The sequence below is a fragment of the Onychostoma macrolepis genome, chromosome 12 (assembly GCF_012432095.1).
Source record: "Onychostoma macrolepis isolate SWU-2019 chromosome 12, ASM1243209v1, whole genome shotgun sequence".
NCBI lineage: Eukaryota > Metazoa > Chordata > Actinopteri > Cypriniformes > Cyprinidae > Onychostoma > Onychostoma macrolepis.
In genome coordinates this window covers 18,266,414-18,285,367 of record NC_081166.1, presented here as the reverse complement: position 1 = coordinate 18,285,367, position 18,954 = coordinate 18,266,414, and the positions used below count along the sequence as shown (strand labels likewise).

General features: G+C 33.5%; 2 protein-coding genes across 2 annotated transcripts in view; both read left to right on the top strand.

Annotated features, from left to right (window-relative positions):
- Window positions 1-533: 533 nt before the first annotated feature.
- On the top strand, window positions 534-15,151 carry muc13b (mucin 13b, cell surface associated). The gene is made up of 18 exons (XM_058793066.1): window positions 534-1,245; window positions 3,448-3,534; window positions 4,103-4,189; window positions 4,764-4,850; window positions 5,429-5,515; window positions 6,088-6,174; window positions 6,753-6,839; window positions 7,961-8,068; window positions 9,354-9,473; window positions 9,642-9,748; window positions 9,931-9,989; window positions 11,939-12,057; window positions 12,176-12,307; window positions 12,815-12,863; window positions 13,023-13,060; window positions 13,165-13,252; window positions 13,674-13,869; window positions 14,036-15,151. The coding sequence occupies exons 1-18, from the start codon at window positions 1,185-1,187 to the stop codon at window positions 14,177-14,179; spliced, it is 1,743 nt and encodes a 580-aa protein (XP_058649049.1). The 5' UTR covers window positions 534-1,184; the 3' UTR covers window positions 14,180-15,151.
- Window positions 15,152-15,992: 841 nt separating this feature from the next.
- The window catches only part of lrp2b (low density lipoprotein receptor-related protein 2b), a 42,053-nt gene continuing 39,091 nt past the window's right edge, over window positions 15,993-18,954 (top strand). Inside the window, exon 1 of the mRNA XM_058794551.1 lies at window positions 15,993-16,209. Coding sequence (XP_058650534.1) covers window positions 15,993-16,209 — 217 coding nt within the window. The remainder of the gene's footprint in view (window positions 16,210-18,954) is intronic.

Sequence of the window (18,954 nt, the reverse complement as noted above, 5' to 3'; positions counted from 1 at the left end):
GTAATCCAAGGTGACTTGTTTCAGTTTCCACAACTTTTTTTTTCTGTTTGCAGTTTACATTAACAGCCATTGTTCTTATCCCCATATGTAGAATATAGACGGTGTTAGAATGACATGTGACATTTGACCAAAGAACAGTACCAGTAATATATGTTATAGGTGTAATGGTCATTATTTAAGAGAAACCTTTGTTCATTTTCTTATCAAGGGTTTGGTGTCAAAGGTCCCAAAATGAATCAGTGGGCTTGAAAGTATTAGCCTGCATATGCCTTATCTAATAAAATCCCTGCTGGAAAAAAAATACAAATAAAATAGAAACATCACAGAAATTCAAATGGTTTCCATTACAAATACCATTACAAACATTACATACTCAGCTTTTCAAAATCAACTTTTAACCATTAAAAAATGCTTTTCTGTAGTGTGTTTTGGGACATATTCCATTAGGATTTAGTGGTTTTAACAAGCCACAAATAGAAGGCGACCAATTACCAGTAGAAACCCACTGGGTCCATTACAATTTCCATTAAAACCAATACAAGTCCCATTATAACCAGTAAAACCATTACAAATTTTATGATGGTGTCTATTGTTTTTTTCAGCAGAGATTCTTTTAATGAAATAAAACATGTCTCCAGAAGTCTGACTCTGATTAAGTGGGTAACCTACTTGACTTGCTATGATGACAGGGGCTGTTAATTAAGTGAAGAACTTATCAGAAAAGTTAAATTGATATTTATATCTTTTGTCCACTTAAATATGTGTTGCATACCTCTCTGGAATTTATAAGCTGAGCACAATAAGGAACTATTTCAAATCATTCTTGTAAGACAATTATTGTTTACGGTTATTTAAACCCCATGCGCAGCATATTCAAGAGTAATTAACCGTATTTAATTAGTAATATTTAAACATATTCGGTCAACTAACTTCCTTGTAGCTCACCTGCATGACCCTTCCAGGAGGCGTGACTTTGCCGTCGACGTCAACCTACGTCATTATTTATCTTTAGCGCTCCACCTTCATCGCTGGGTTTAAACTGGTCTACTTTACACCTTCTAATCACTGAACACGGGGCAGTGCTAGACAACCGATCACCAGAGGATCTGCTTTTTTTCTCTCTCTTTAAGGTGTCCTATTTCGGCCAGTAAGTACTACACTGCCATTCGGACTAAAATTTGAAAATGAAGATACCACAAAAAGCCCTACTGATCTTCTGCTTAGTGGCTGCAACGACTGCACAAAGTGAGTGTATTTCTTTTCTGGAATAAATGTTGAAATAGAGAAGTTTGGATGGGATGTCATATTTAGCTGAACAAAAAAAGGAAAAGTTCCTTTACTGGTCATTGTAGCCTAGAATTTTATTTTTTTATTTATTTATTTTTTTTTGTTTGTTTTACATCTAGCCTATAGGCTATTATTGGATTCTTATATCGTAATTGCAAATTGACTTATGTTTTAAAAAACTTTTGTTGTTGTTGTAAATTATTTTGTCATGTTAATGTTTTGCGATTCTGACACAGGTTTTCAGAACCCTTGACTACTTTGGCTTAACATACTTGGCTTAACTTTATAATTGCATAGGCTAATTATTCATCATTTTGTGTGTTAACGTGGAAGATTTGTAAGTTCAGTAAATTTCGATTTTGAAGAATGTCTTGAACTTTAAGAATCATTCCACTAAAAGCCCAAAAATAATTCACAGTTAGTTGGATTGTTTGACCTCTATTTATATATATTACCATATATATATATATATATATATATATATATATATATATATATATATATATATATATATATTATTATTATTATTATTATTATTACAAGTATATTGCAAATTTAAATTGCAATATAACTTTTGTCATTAAGTAATTAATAATCCTAAATCAACACTGGAACTTTCTGTTATTTATCTGCAGGTTGGCCAGTTGAGTAAACCATTTATTTGAGATTTCGATCAGTGTGCCTTAAACTGTTATTAATCAGTTATTCTTAACTGTATTAACCTAGGTTATCAGTGAGGGGTGGTAATGTATTTGCCTTCACCTTTAAGTTTGTAAAAACAGGATCAGTTTTTAATTGTCACGATTTCAATTGAATTTTTATTTATTAAAAAGCTACGTTTGGTGGGAAGGGCTTGAGCAGACTTTGAGTCTCTGACATTTCAAATCAGCACAGCCCTATCTATTTATCCATAGAGGTTAGGACAGTCTTTTTTATTAATTGTATTTTAGGTAAAAGTATTTGCTATATTTATAAATAATGAAGAGGGATAAGGTTTTGTTTTAATGTTATATAACATTTTACCTATGTAAAATACATGTAACATTACACTTCTTGTACTATGATTAACATCATCGAAAACAGATTTCCTTAAATATAAAATCCGTCATTGGAGCTTCAAAAAAGAAAGGTTTCCTTGGATATAAAACCTGAAATAAGACACAAATAAATATAAGGGTTATTGTTCTTTTGAAGTTGATAAGCAACTAGTAGCAACCTCATATTTTATATAATGACCTTATATTTGATAATATTTGTTGTGGTTTTTTTATTGTTTTGTACACAATTATGTGTGGAAAAACGATATGTTCTTTATATTCTTGTAGTGAATGTATAATGTTTTTTTGATTGCTCTTTTGGCTAGGCCTATTCTATTACTGATTAATTTGGAAAGGTTAACCTTGAGCCGGCACTTCCTTGTAGATGGGAAATTGGCATGTGAACTTTGTTATTTTCATCATGAGGTGTAACTGTTGAAATTTTATTGCTTACAAAGTCCATACCATTTTTATTGGATTTTCAAAGATTATTTTTTACTGATATGAGTAGATATGGTGTAATTAAGGCCCCCAAATAAAGAACTCATTTGATTCAAAATAGACTTCAAAACACAGGAGTTTTTCCAGGAATCAAACAATGAAAAACAGACAAACAACATACTTTTTTCCTTTTGCATTTTTCTTTATATGCTCAAGTAACATTTCTGATAACTTGCACATGGTCGTATATACAGTGACCCCAAAACATATTTGAATGCTCAAGCCACACAAAATGTTATTTTATCATGTTAATCTATTAACTATGGATATTAATATTTGACAACCAGAAATTGTCCACATACTTTTGTCTTAATTTTGACAATGTATTTATAATTTGATACATAATAAATAAATCCTGTTTTGTTTTATTGTTTTGCTTGAATTCTGTGTATGTTCTAAATTTATTCAAAATAAATGCCACTTATTTTGATATTTTATGATTCTAATGTGAAGCCATTCATACAGTTAAATGTTTGAAATATTTAGGCCTGGGTGCCTTGTTTGAGTATGGTAACTGTTTGGTATTTTGTGTGTGTGGATTTGGCAGTGGGTATTTTCCCAGCTGATAGAAGAGTATAGAGAAAAGCAAAGTGTTATACTAATGTGTCACTGTTTCCTGAAGTTTCACCAGGTGTTAACACTACAGACGTACCAAGAAATTCCTCAACTACCAGCGCAAATACTCCTACCACCACAGTCACGACAAAAGGTATTCTCATCTCTATAATCAGGAACCCCACCATCAGGCCTAAAGTCTACATAGTAACTTTTAATCCTAAGAAGTTGAACTTCAAGGAATAGTTCACACACAAAAAAAATTTAATAAAGGATTTACTATTGTATTGACGATTTAAATTGCCATGACATTTTCTGCTACAATGTCCTTGTTACTGTTTGAAAACAGCAAGCTGATTGTGTTTTCTGAAGCTACAATAGAGTGCTGCCTTGTTTGAGTATGGTAACTCTACAGTTCATGGTTTTTCCTTTCATTTAATATTGTGTTGACAGTTCAGATAATCTAACATTAAGAAACATTCAGCTGATCCAGAGAACACAATCAGATGAATCTGTCTGTCAAATACACATACGATCATATAATGATTTTATGGAAAACATGGGGTTATTTTCATAATGCAGAAGGGACTATATGGGATTAAGAGAAAACATAGAAGTGTTTAGTATTTTGTGTGTGGATTTGGCAGTGGGTATTTTCCCAGCTGATAGAAGAGTATAGAGAAAAGCAAAGTGTTATACTAATGTGTCACTGTTTCCTGAAGTTTCACCAGGTGTTAACACTACAGACGTAACAAGAAATTCCTCAACTACCAGCGCAAATACTCCTACCACCACAGTCACAACAAAAGGTATTCTCATCTCTATAATCAGGAACCCCACCATCAGGCCTAAAGTCTACATAGTAACTTTTAATCCTAAGAAGTTGAACTTCAAGGAATAGTTCACACACAAAAAATAAAATAAAATAAAAAGATTTACTATTGTGTTGACGATTTAAATTGCCATGACATTTTCTGCTACAATGTCCTTGTTACTGTTTGAAAACAGCAAGCTGATTGTGTTTTCTGAAGCTACAATAGAGTGCTGCCTTGTTTGAGTATGGTAACTCTACAGTTCATGGTTTTTCCTTTCATTTAATATTGTGTTGACAGTTCAGATAATCTAACATTAAGAAACATTCAGCTGATCCAGAGAACACAATCAGATGAATCTGTCTGTCAAATACACATACGATCATATAATGATTTTATGGAAAACATGGGGTTATTTTCATAATGCAGAAGGGACTATATGGGATTAAGAGAAAACATAGAAGTGTTTAGTATTTTGTGTGTGTGGATTTGGCAGTGGGTATTTTCCCAGCTGATAGAAGAGTATAGAGAAAAGCAAAGTGTTATACTAATGTGTCACTGTTTCCTGAAGTTTCACCAGGTGTTAACACTACAGACGTAACAAGAAATTCCTCAACTACCAGCGCAAATACTCCTACCACCACAGTCACGACAAAAGGTATTCTCATCTCTATAATCAGGAACCCCACCATCAGGCCTAAAGTCTACATAGTAACTTTTAATCCTAAGAAGTTGTCCTTCAAGGCATAGTTCACACACAAAAAATTAAAAATAAAATAAAAAAAGATTTACTATTGTATTGACGATTTAAATTGCCATGACATTTTCTGCTACAATGTCCTTGTTACTGTTTGAAAACAGCAAGCTGATTGTGTTTTCTGAAGCTACAATAGAGTGCTGCCTTGCTTGAGTATGGTAACTCTACAGTTCATGGTTTTTCCTTTCATTTAATATTGTGTTGACAGTTCAGATAATCTAACATTAAGAAACATTCAGCTGATCCAGAGAACACAATCAGATGAATCTGTCTGTCAAATACACATACGATCATATAATGATTTTATGGAAAACATGGGGTTATTTTCATAATGCAGAAGGGACTATATGGGATTAAGAGAAAACATAGAAGTGTTTGGTATTTTGTGTGTGTGGATTTGGCAGTGGGTATTTTCCCAGCTGATAGAAGAGTATAGAGAAAAGCAAAGTGTTATACTAATGTGTCACTGTTTCCTGAAGTTTCACCAGGTGTTAACACTACAGACGTACCAAGAAATTCCTCAACTACCAGCGCAAATACTCCTACCACCACAGTCACAACAAAAGGTATTCTCATCTCTATAATCAGGAACCCCACCATCAGGCCTAAAGTCTACATAGTAACTTTTAATCATAAGAAGTTGAACTTCAAGGAATAGTTCACACACAAAAAAATAAAATAAATAAATATTTACTATTGTGTTGACGATTTAAATTGCCATGACATTTTCTGCTACAATGTCCTTGTTACTGTTTGAAAACAGCAAGCTGATTGTGTTTTCTGAAGCTACAATAGAGTGCTGCCTTGTTTGAGTATGGTAACTCTACAGTTCATGGTTTTTCCTTTCATTTAATATTGTGTTGACAGTTCAGATAATCTAACATTAAGAAACATTCAGCTGATCCAGAGAACACAATCAGATGAATCTGTCTGTCAAATACACATACGATCATATAATGATTTTATGGAAAACATGGGGTTATTTTCATAATGCAGAAGGGACTATATGGGATTAAGAGAAAACATAGAAGTGTTTAGTATTTTGTGTGTGTGGATTTGGCAGTGGGTATTTTCCCAGCTGATAGAAGAGTATAGAGAAAAGCAAAGTGTTATACTAATGTGTCACTGTTTCCTGAAGTTTCACCAGGTGTTAACACTACAGACGTAACAAGAAATTCCTCAACTACCAGCGCAAATACTCCTACCACCACAGTCACGACAAAAGGTATTCTCATCTCTATAATCAGGAACCCCACCATCAGGCCTAAAGTCTACATAGTAACTTTTAATCCTAAGAAGTTGTCCTTCAAGGCATAGTTCACACACAAAAAAATAAAAATAAAATAAAAAAAGATTTACTATTGTGTTGACGATTTAAATTGCCATGACATTTTCTGCTACAATGTCCTTGTTACTGTTTGAAAACAGCAAGCTGATTGTGTTTTCTGAAGCTACAATAGAGTGCTGCCTTGCTTGAGTATGGTAACTCTACAGTTCATGGTTTTTCCTTTCATTTAATATTGTGTTGACAGTTCAGATAATCGAACATTAAGAAACATTCAGCTGATCCAGAGAACACAATCAGATGAATCTGTCTGTCAAATACACATACGATCATATAATGATTTTATGGAAAACATGGGGTTATTTTCATAATGCAGAAGGGACTATATGGGATTAAGAGAAAACATAGAAGTGTTTAGTATTTTGTGTGTGTGGATTTGGCAGTGGGTATTTTCCCAGCTGATAGAAGAGTATAGAGAAAAGCAAAGTGTTATACTAATGTGTCACTGTTTCCTGAAGTTTCACCAGGTGTTAACACTACAGACGTAACAAGAAATTCCTCAACTACCAGCGCAAATACTCCTACCACCACAGTCACGACAAAAGGTATTCTCATCTCTATAATCAGGAACCCCACCATCAGGCCTAAAGTCTACATAGTAACTTTTAATCATAAGAAGTTGTCCTTCAAGGAATAGTTCACACACAAAAAAATAAAATAAAAAAAGATTTACTATTGTGTTTTCTGCTACAATGTCCTTGTTACTGTTTGAAAACAGCAAGCTGATTGTGTTTTCTGAAGCTACAATAGAGTGCTGCAGTGATGACGTATGTTTGTAGGCCAACACGAAAGTTAGCATCATCCAGGTTCCCTTCACAAAAAAGTTTATGATTCTTATGTTTTATTCAGGATGATAATCCTCACAAATAAACCCAACTTTTATTAATTTTGAAGCCTAAATACAATCAGAAGTAAGAAGCTAAACGTAGGCTAGAAATGAACTACACCATGGTTGCATGACTTTCAGCATTACCATTATTAAGCTTCTGACAACTGTTTCAGTCTTACTTGTAAAAATATTTTCAAGACAAGTAAAAGCTTTAAAAAAATTCACGAGGGGGTATTACTAATATACAGGTGCTGGTCATATAATTAGAATATCATCAAAAAGTTGATTTATTTCACTAATTCCATTCAAAAAGTGAAACTTGTATATTATATTCATTCATTACACACAGACTGATATATTTCAAATGTTTATTTCTTTTAATTTTGATGATTAGAGCTTACAACTCATGAAAGTCAAAAATCAGTACTCTTTCTTGTTTCATACAATCACAACTTCAGTTTTAACATTATTGTAATATTGCTATAGTGTTCATCTTGTAGGCAGATTGTTTTGTATAATGTATTTGACATTTTGTTTTCTTAGTGGCAGCTATTAGATAAAGTACAGGTAAAGGTATAAAATACAGTCAACTCAAATCAATATTTCTTGACCTCATATTTATTTAATGAGTAGCTGTGTAATATTGAATGATGAAATTACAGTCAGGTCATTATCAGAAAAATTATCAGATTACCATACATGTGGTCATTATTATTATTATTATTATTATTATTATCACAAAACAAACCCTTTCAGAGTGATATAAGACTGATCTTCCTGATGGAGTTTACTATGGTCTTTCTGCAACCTCCCCTGACATAAAACCTTTCTTCACAGCTACTGAGGAGACAAATAATGGTACTTTTACTACAGACACAACAACTAATTCTACAAACAATACTCAGGCCAGCACAACTGCTGCCACCACAGCCTCTACAACACAAGGTACTCACTCACACTATCATAGTTTTAAATCCCACCTGTAGGCCCAAATGCTTCATAATAACATTCAATCCTTAGAAGAAGTCATCCATAATCCTGTCATAATTTACTCACTCTTCTTCCAATTCTGTATGACCTTTTTCTGTGGAACTTAAAAGAAGAAATGTTGTGCTGGTCAGTGCAATTACAGTGGATGGGGACTGATGCCTTTAAGCTTCAAAAAGGCAAAAAAATAAAAAATAAATCCCTTAAATGTCATAAAGTGGCCCATGTGACTTTCCATGCTGTAATTTATATCATTAAGTCAATGGGTTAAACCCAGGATCTTAATCATACCAATCTGTAAACTCAGAACAAAAATGTTAATTGAATCAACCGATGCATTTAAGACATCCATTTTTTGACCACTCAGATATTGCGACACCATGAACTTGCCAAGAGTAAACTATAGGACAAATGTCAAGATTTTTAGTGAATAACGACTTAAATTTTGTTTTATTGTGTTGTCTGTTTTATTTAGCTTTCTTAAAGGAATATTTCACCCAAAAATGACAATTCTATCATAAATTACTCACCCTTATGTCGTTCCAAACCCATAAGATCTTTGTTCTTCGGAACACAAATTAAGATATTTTTGATGAAATCCGAGAGTTTTCTGACCCTCCATAGACAGCAATGTAACTGTGATTTGCAGGAGAAGAATTGTTGAATAAAGTCGTTATTTTTGTTGCACACAAAAAGTATTCTCTTAGCTTCGTAAAATTACGGTTGAACCACTGATGTCACATGGATTATTATACCAATATCCTTACTATGTTTCTGAGCCTGGGAACATTTCAGTTGCGTTGCTGCCTATACAGGGTCAGAGAGCTCTCAGATTTCATGAAAAATATCTTAATTTGTGTTCCGAAGATGAGCGAAGTTCTTACGGGTTTGGAACGACATGAGGGTGAGTAATTAATGACAAAATTTTCATATTTGGGTGAACCTTTAAAACATGAAATATAGCATAGAAGTCATATGGACTTTGACACTAGTACTTTGAGTATTTTTTGAAGCTTGGGAAATGTCAGCCTCCACTCTTTGTAATTGCATGAAAAAGAGCGATGAGTGCAATTAAAAAACAAACAAAAAAGGTCCTACAAAGTTAAAGTGACATAAGGGTGGGGGCAACATGATTGTCATTTTAGAATACATTAATTATGTAATTTACAGAAAATAATTTTTAAATCACTGCTGGAGATGATGTTCCGTTTGTTCTGTCTGTAACATGTTTGTTCATTTCAAGGTCCCTGTGCTTTAAGTCCTTGTACTGGAGACAGTACCTGTGAAGAACGGTTTGGGAGCACGTTTGCTTGCATTTGCCGGCCTGGGCTGGTTTACTTGGAAACGACTGGCTGTATTCAAAGTATGACTGGCTCAGTTTTGAATCATCAGAATATAAGTGCAGATGTGTGACACACAATAATATGCTTAAAGCAGACACTAAGTTGCCTGTGGTATAGAAATCTAGTGCCATTATCTACTTTCTTGTGAACATTCACTTATGTTATACTTTTTTTTTAAACAATTGCAGGAAAGGTCTTCCCTGGTACTTTATCTTTGAATAGGACTTTTGTAGAAGGTATGGACAATAGAGGGTCTAAATTGTTTCAAGAAACTGCTGGTCCAATTGAGGAAGCGGTAAGAGATTGAATTTCCTTTTTGATTTGTGTAGACATTCAGTCCTAACCAACACACTGTATAGCAGCATGTCAGTGTAAAGATTTTCCATTTTTCCTACTTAGTAAAGGATGAGTGAAATAAAAAAAAAAAACAGATTATGTCAAACAGTATTGATTTCTATATTCATAACCCAAATACAGCTCAGAAACATCCTGAGGAATGATGACGGCTACATTAATTCCACCGTTTTGAGTCTACGGTGAGTACCACTTGTTTTAATAGCCTTTCCTTTAAAGATTAACTTGTGAATGTAATAGCTTCTGAGACAGCTTTTAGTTTTCTTTTACTCATTGTTGAATATAAATCACAAATAATCAGAGATGTAAAATACTTGAGTAATTTTACTTGACTACTGTACTTAAGTATTATTTTGGGGGATTTGTACTTTACTCAAGTACAATTTAAACTGACCACTTGTACTTTTACTTGATTACATTTCTGAAGAAAAAACAGTATTTTTTACTCCTTACAATTTTATTTTATCTTGAAAAGTACATTACATTTTTATTTTATCTTATGCACATTAAATATGGTAAACAGAAGCACAAACGTGCATGCCTGATCAATGTTTTCACGCATCAAGCACACACATTTCTACTTCGGTTATGACTTTAATCAGGTAAATGTCTGGCTTCAAAAGTTCACCATCAAATGAGGAAGCATGTTGAGGTAGCAAAGTTGCGTTTTCCCAAAAAATGTTTATTCGTTATTTGTTCTGTTTTGATGGAGCCATTAGCTGTGTAATATATTAGCTGAATGCACAAGATTGAGTGCAAATAAAATCAGTGATGAGAATTTAAATACAATTAATATTTTTGTGGGAATATTTTTTTTAATTAAATAAAAATCTCCAAAAGTGTTTAAATAAACATTGTTTGTTAAATTAAATGCAATTCATGTTTAGTGATGTCCTTACCAGGTGTGGATAAGTTGTATTTATAATATGTCATTATATGACAAACTGAGTAGGAATTAGGACTGTCAATGAATTTGTTTTTTAAATCTTAATAATTACATGATTTGTTCATTAATTAATCTAATTAGTCACAAATAATTATCAATATTTGCTGAGAAAAAAACTCTAAATGCCCCAAATAAACAATTAAAAGATTAATTATCCTGTCAGACAGTGACGTTGAATAGACCACACAAAAAAGTGGCCTTTCAAAACGTTAATGTTGTGTTTTAATTCTATGACTCTCCTCATTAATTCAACACATTCTAGTATTCTGTGTGGAATATGTTTCTAGCCTCTGCCTCACATCTTGCTCTTCAAAGGGATAGTTCACACAAAAATGAAAATTCTCATCTTTTACTGACCCTCATGTCATCCCAGATGTTTATGACTTTCTTTCTTAAGGTGAACACAAGCAAAGAATTTTTAGTCTGTATAATGCAAAGGGACAGAACCACTTCAGAATCCACACAAAGTGAACATGACAGTCAAGTTTAAAATATTAGTATTTGTATCCTTCTTACATATGCCTATCATTTCACTTAAGAAGACACTGATTCATTAACAGGAGTTGCATGAGTTAGTGTCATATTCACTTTGTGTAGTTTTTGAAGTGTCATTTTTGGATGTCCCATACACGTGTTTTTTCTTTCTAAAACTCTTAGTTTGTGTTCATCTGATAAATGAAAGTCACATGGGATGGCATGAGGGTGGAAAGGATGGAGTTTCCTTTTAATCCCTTTCCCTGTATTATTATTATTTTTTTTTTCAGCTGTGTTGCATTTTAATTGTTGTTGTTTCAGTAGATATGTGTGTTTGACCTGTGCCATTGCACTTTGTTTCATTTTCTCGCTTTAACCAAACTTCTGAATGTCTGTCAGGAAAGAAAGTACTTCTACTTTTTTAATTTAAAGTTGTACTTTTTTACTTTTACTCAAGTATGTTTTTGGCCAGATACTTGTACTTTTAATTGAGTAAAATTTTTGAGTACTTTTTACACCTCTGCAAATAATAATTGGTACTTTCAGTCTTAGCATTATGAGTCAATGTAGAACAGCTTTAATTTGACCCCTAAAAGCAAATGAGTTGAAAACTTCTAAGTGTTTTGCTTCCTCACAGGAATTATTTTATATAAAATAAGTTGTGTTTCATGTCTGTTTTTCATCATAATTTCCTTGTACCTACCCTTATAGTGCAGGCAGTATAATTGCAGACGTGGAGAATTTCTATGAGCTGTCATCCAGTGCCAATTCACAATCGGTTGAGAATCTGATTGTGAATGGACAAATACCTGATAACACAGGATTCATTTGTATGTCTGAGGCTTCTTTTTACCTGTTTTCCTGCATAAATATTGAACAATTTAACAGTTTCAAGCATTAGAATGAAGCATACATTTGTAAATATGACCTTTTTTCCTGAAATCACAGCACGCGATGCGTGTGCAACTGGATTCTGTGACCGTACCACTACAACCTGTGATGAAAAGCAGTCTGGTATTGCAACGTGCACTTGCAAAGCAGAGTACATAAAGTCACCATCCACATCTCAGGCCTGCCTTGGTAAGTATTTTGAAACGTATGTGCTCTTAGGGTGTATTCACACCTGTCTTGTTTGGTTCGATTGAATCGAACTCAAGTTCGTTTCCCCTCTTGGTGTGGATCTTTTGGGCAGGTGTGAATACAACAATCACACTCAGGTACGGACCAAACAACCATACCGAGACCCAGCTGAAGAGGTGGTCTCAGTCCAGTTCCAAATGAACTCTGGTACAGTTGAATGGCTGAACCAATGAATGGATGACCTTAGCACATGTGTGGTTTTGTTTACAATTTCTGGTTCACTTGCAAAAAGGGCAGTGTGAAAGTTAACCACACCAAACAAACAAACAAACAAAAAAAATCAACATTGTATTTGCTCCGGACCAAAGCAAGTGAACTAGTGGACTCTCCTGGTGTGAATACACCCTAATATATATTTTCTTTCCTTACTGTTATGTACACAAACCTGTTAAACATTTTTTAAACTGGTTCTCATCATTTTACTATTGTGCTCCCATCTTTCTACAGCTTGTCCGAATGGGGAGAAGGCAACTGACAATTCAGAAGGATGTGAAAAGTAAGCAGTTGCATTGTATCATCCAAGATTTTCTTGATTCTGTTTGATTTAGTATCAGGCAGAAATAGCTCCCTAATGAAACAGCTTCCTATATTTACATTTTACAGTGCAAAAACATAAATGTAATGTAATCACCGAGAGATGTTTTGATTATTTTAGGTGTCCTTTTGGCTTTTCTGGATTTAATTGCGATGATCGTAAGTCAGCCCTCCTCCATCATCTGAAACAAGCTTATTTTCTCTGTTATGCTACTTTTGAAGAACTTTTATTCATATGTGTGTAATGCTAATTGTCATTACAGCATATCTTTTGGTTGTGGTTGTGGTGTCCACTGTGTTGGGTGCATTGCTGATCATCTTTATTGTGGCCCTGATAGTTGTAAGCTGCAGGTGAGGATCCACGACATTTGTGACCCTTCACCACAAAACAAGTCGTTAGGGTCAGTTTTGAGATTTATAGGATAGGACAATATTTGGCTGAGATACAACTATTTGAAAATCTGGAATCTGAGGGTGCAAAAAAATCGCCTTAAAAGTTGTCAAAACGAAGTCCTTAGCAATGCATATTACTAATTAAAAAATAAGTTTTTTTATATTTACTGTAGGAAATTTACAAAATATATTCATGGAACATGATATTTACTTAATATCCTAATAATTTTGGCATAAAAGACAAATCGATCATTTTGACCCATACAATGTATTGTTGGCTTTTGCTGCAAACAGGGTCACATTTCCTAAGCCCATTTACACAAACATTCTATGGATATAAAACACTAATTTTTGTCTGTGTGTCCATTTATGATTGTAGGAATCCAAAGGAAAGCTCCTCATCCCAGGTAGACTTTAGCTCAAGCTATGGCAATAAGGAATTACATAAACCTGCTGGAGTTCCCAGGATTCCTCGGGCCAACCCTGATGCTAGCTGGAATTCTAACAATCTGGAGATGGCCAATAGTGGGAGTAATCAGGCACTGGTGACCAGAGATCGCCCAGAGAGCAAAGCGGTAAGACCACAACTACAATGCTACTCACTGGGCTTATCACAGGACACATGAATTTCAGTGATGACCCTGGTTGAGCATTATCCAAAAAAAAGTGTCAAAGTCATAAAATCACATTTATTAATAAAGCATCTGCAAGTATTTAAAAATATTATTTGTGTTTATGTAGCGCTACACTGATTACGATGAGGACATGAGCTATAGGGCTCCAATTCCCCCAGCATACTCCGGCTACGGTGGGAGAGGAGTGGAAAATGGTGGTGCCCACAACCCATACTTTCGGCAAGATGATGACAGAATGCGCAGATATTAACATCATTTAACCAGGACAAATCACTGCATTTCTTCATCTTCATGTGGATTGAATTACATTTTTTACTTCTTTGTTGACCAAAATTTGAAATGGAAAACAGTTCTTGATTTTATATACATCTCTCTTTAACCATTGGATCAGAATTCAGATTTCCTTCGTATTTATATTCTGTGGTATTAGCAGCTAATGAAACTCAATTTGTGGGCTTCAATCTTGATCTAAGCCTTTGCTTTAAAAATGTTTGGACAAAATGTCATCCCTCAACTGTTGAATGGAAGCTGTGTTGCAGAGGCCTTAGCTTTTACAGTGATTCCTATTTTACATCTTTTTTTTTTTCTTTACCAATCATTGATATTTGAATGTTTGTATTTATGACATATGTTTTATTTGGTTTTAGTGTTGTTAATGCTTGGGCTGGAACTCAGGTGTACAAAATAAATCAGAACATATCAGTGTTTCTTTTGAGATATTCAAGCAGTAATACACATAATTTATTCAGGAAGAGAAATTATGATTAACTGTTCTAACTGTAACTATGCCAATTGATGTATTTTATTACAAATGATTTTAAGAACTAATAAAAAATGGTATTTTTGTATTTAAATAACATGGAGTTAATAAAGTATATGATTTTTTAGATAATGTTTTCAAACATATTTGTATCTTCTTTTGGTAGTGTATGACATTTTAAACAAATGAGATATTCTTATGAAACAGACACACAATTTGTATGCATTCTGAATTCATCTAAATGCTTTGTTTTTCAAATGCCATGTATTCTGACATTATACCTTTGTGGAAAGCTTAGGACAAGCAAAAAATAAGAAATACTAGGGACATTAAAAGCTTAAACAACTTTTGTTAGGCTATGCCTTTTATAATTTTCCTTCCTGTTATTTTATTCTTTATTTTTTTGCCATTTGATTCTTAAATTAATTTCATTAATGTCAATAAACACTTGTAAATTCACTATATTACGCACTTTACTATACTGCATTTAATCATTATTAATATCAGAACCTTCATGTCATTTTTCAGAACTCTAGACAAATAATTCACAACCGATGATCAAAATGCACATTATTCAAAACCCTTAACACTTTTTTCAAATGCTTGGATACAATACACATAAACCTAAGATCATTTGTTCATTGAACTAAAATCACTGGTTCAAAATGACAACTTAACATCAAAGTATTACTATTTCAAAATGCAACTCACACATTACATCTGAGTTGAGTGTCTATTCGTTTCATTATAATGATCTAACTATCAATTGATGCAACTGCTCAAAATGCTAAGTAACTGTTGATGCATAGTTTTTTCTAATGAAAAATGCTGAACAATATTACACGTTTAGAATATTATGAAAGTGAAGCAGCTGCAGGACTGAGTATGTTCAGGTATGATCAATTGTTGGGAGAAAAAAAATTCTGTATCATTGTTACCAGTTTGTTTTTCCTACAGTAAATGTCTTTTAGAGGGTGATAGAGCAGGATTCTGATGAAACCCATTCATATTTTTGGATGAGGCAGGCTTTAACCTGGCCAAGACATGGAGGAGAGGTTGAGAGCCCAGCAATTCAGAGGGGCCCAGAACAATGTTCTCTGGAGGGCCTGACCACCCCCCACTGAATGTGATTTTGAGGGGGCCTCATAGCAAAATCAGTGCAAAGGGCCCAGAATTCCTAACAGCGATACTGTGTGCAATCATGGTTTCAGGCCCATCCACAGTTTATCACCTTGTATACCCCTATACTCCCCTTCCCTGAACCAGACTGAGGAATTTTTCTACACACGGAGGTGAATCGTCTATGACAGCACCCTCACAAACAAGTCTCTCTTCTCCAGGCCATGGACGATGTGTGCAATGCATCACAGGAGACCAATGCCAGGTCTGGATTTGCCATGCCAGAAGATTTTTTCCAAGATGTTTAGCTAATGAAAACATCCATTGTGTGGATGAGAACCTGTGGCCAAATCCACAAGACACGGTTGATGAAAACAGAAGTGCAGTGAGGAACACTCCAGGTGACATTTTACTGTACCGTAGTTTTTTTTTGTTGTTGTTTTTTTTCTCTCGCTCTCTCTTTTCCTATCTAAATTCTCCTTCTTATCTAAAGTTTTTTGAAAAGCCTATGTTGATTATGATTCCAGCGCCTGTACTTTTCTCTGGTCTTTTAAAATGATGTATGAATGTGTAGAACCATAACGAAACCTGCACCATGTGTTTTGTACAACTATATATGATGTTTCATTAACAAAGTTCGGGAGGAGCACGTCAGATACTTAGCCTAATTAGACACAAGTGGTACACCATCAAGCTAATCAACACACGGGTATAAATACAGCTGACATACCTCCATTCACTTGACAGCTAAGCAGCATCCCTCCACCACCCCTTCTCCACTATCACTAAAGTTCTCAACACACTAGGGGGGTACTCTGGGTTCGGGCAATTCCCCAGGACAGCACGCCAATAATGTATTACCATACTCGCCAAATACGCTTTATGTTACTCGTGCTAAATATATGTAAGTGTGAACTCGTGGATTAATGATTGTACTAGCAACACAGTGAAACTATGGGTATCTTCTGTGAGGGTGATCTAAAGTAATGAAAGTATTTCATGATAAATTGGTTATTGGGACCAAACAATATAAGTCTTTACTATCATTTTTTATCCATTTGACACATCCTTGCTGAATAAAAGTATTAATTTTATTTTTTTATTTTATTTAATTTTTTTTAAAAAGAAAAAGAAAGAAAAAAATTAACTAACCCCAAACTTTTGTATAGGCTAGTGTATATTGTAACACAAAGTTTCTATTTTGAATAAACACTGTTCTTTTTAACTTTTTATTTATCAAAGAATCCTGAAAAAATATCACAGGTCAAAAAAAATATTAGGCAGCTCAACTGTTTCCAACATTGATTATAAATCAGCATATTAGAATGATTTCTGAAGGATCATGTGACACTGAAGATGGTAGTAATGATGCTGAAAATTCAGCTTTGCTTCACAGGAATAAATTGTATTTTAAAGTATATTAAAATAGATTAGTATTATTATTATTTTTTAAATTGCAATAATATTTCACAATGTTATTTTGTGAAATAATATTCAGCATTTTTTATCAAATAGATACAGCCTTGATGAGTATAAGAAACTTCTTTTAAAAACTTTACTGATCCCAAACTTTTGAACAGCCTTGTATTATATATATACTGTAAAAAAAAAAAAAAAATTTTAGTTACATCAAGGGTCAAATCAAATTTAAATAGCACATTCAATTTAAAAGTTATACACTTTTTTGCATGTGCGCTGTACAGATCTGGTATAAATAATGTTTTTGCTCAGGTGGCCGAAATGTCCGCCCAATAGTGAAACGTTTTGCTCAAGGAAAAAAAAAACATTGCTTGATATGCTATCTTACTTAGCATTACCCTCTCCCACTTTGCAAATATGTCTCAGATACATTTGGGACACAATGAAAATAAAAGATTTTGTAGAAAATATTATGATTCAAAATTGCATTCTATTTTCTGACTATTCACATCCTACATTATGTAACTTAAACCTAACAAGATTTATCACAGATTTTTATCACAGTCATTATTTTAGATTTATATGTGATTTCCAGTAAATGGATGTGAAATGAGCACTGCCACAATCACCAATGTGACATCATTAAGTTGAGAACCACAAAACCATTTATCTCCCAAAGATAAACGAATGACATATGTAATGAAATTCGTACAGATATAAATTGAGTCAATATTATCTTTGGCCATATTTTTTTTATTTTGTTTTGCCCAAGATAACATACAAATTGTATAGTCAAAAAGCAAATATGTAAAAACATCTCTTCGATGGATTCATAACACAGTATGGTGGGAAAACGAGATTTATATCCCAAGGATGAAAATGCTGAAAAAGTGGTCCAAAATATCAAAATAACTTTAAATACACATATTTTAAATACACTATAGGCCTAGCCATAATACAGTAACAGTAGCAAAACAAAATCTAACACAAACCATTGTTATTATTATATAGACACATATTGCATTTTTTAAACATTCATGAAAATGTTATGAGTAAATGTGCACTTTCTTTCTTTCTTTTTTCTTTCTTTTTTTGTAGTAACATCTGACACTGAACATAAAATGTTTTCACTAATTCCGAAACATCTGATTTATGTCAGTCAGTACACTCTATTGGCTATGTTTCTGCAGGAGTTGCAAAATCTTACCAATAAAGAGCAAATAAAAGGCTGGTCTTCTTGTTATACAAAAATTACATTGAAGGTTTTGCTGATGCTGATAAGTTTAACTGGAAAAAAGTTAATATTAGATTAAAGTCATACAGAGTTGGGATCATAAAAGGCTGTACCTTTGTCTCCTTCATCCAGTCCCTGCTTATTTTAAGAGAGAAGCTCATCAAAGACATTTTTGGTCCGGAAACAAACTCACCATGGATGGATACTGAGACAGTTATAGAATTAGAAGAATAGAGTCATTCTCATTCTATGGCCTGCTATCTTCAACTCTGCAAAAGTTTTGACCAAATAAAGCAATAATGGACAGATCAGGTCTTTACGTTTTAGCAATCTTATTTTTAACCCATGGACCCTGCATCGTGCAAGGTATGTTTTAATGTAATATTGAAAATCAATTATTTTAATGTTTGCATTCTTAATGTAATATTTTGCTGTACAGTATTGGCACTTGCAAATATGATTGTATTTAGATTCAGTTTTTTTTTTGTAAAGT

Excerpts from the sequence above, each read along its gene's own strand:
- muc13b (XM_058793066.1), top strand. The coding sequence starts at position 1,185 with ATGAAGATACCACAAAAAGCCCTACTGATCTTCTGCTTAGTGGCTGCA. Across the intron at positions 4,851-5,428 it reads CACCACAGTCACGACAAAAG|TTTCACCAGGTGTTAACACT; the intron begins GTATTCTCATCT and ends TGTTTCCTGAAG. Across the intron at positions 9,749-9,930 it reads CTGGTCCAATTGAGGAAGCG|CTCAGAAACATCCTGAGGAA; the intron begins GTAAGAGATTGA and ends ACCCAAATACAG.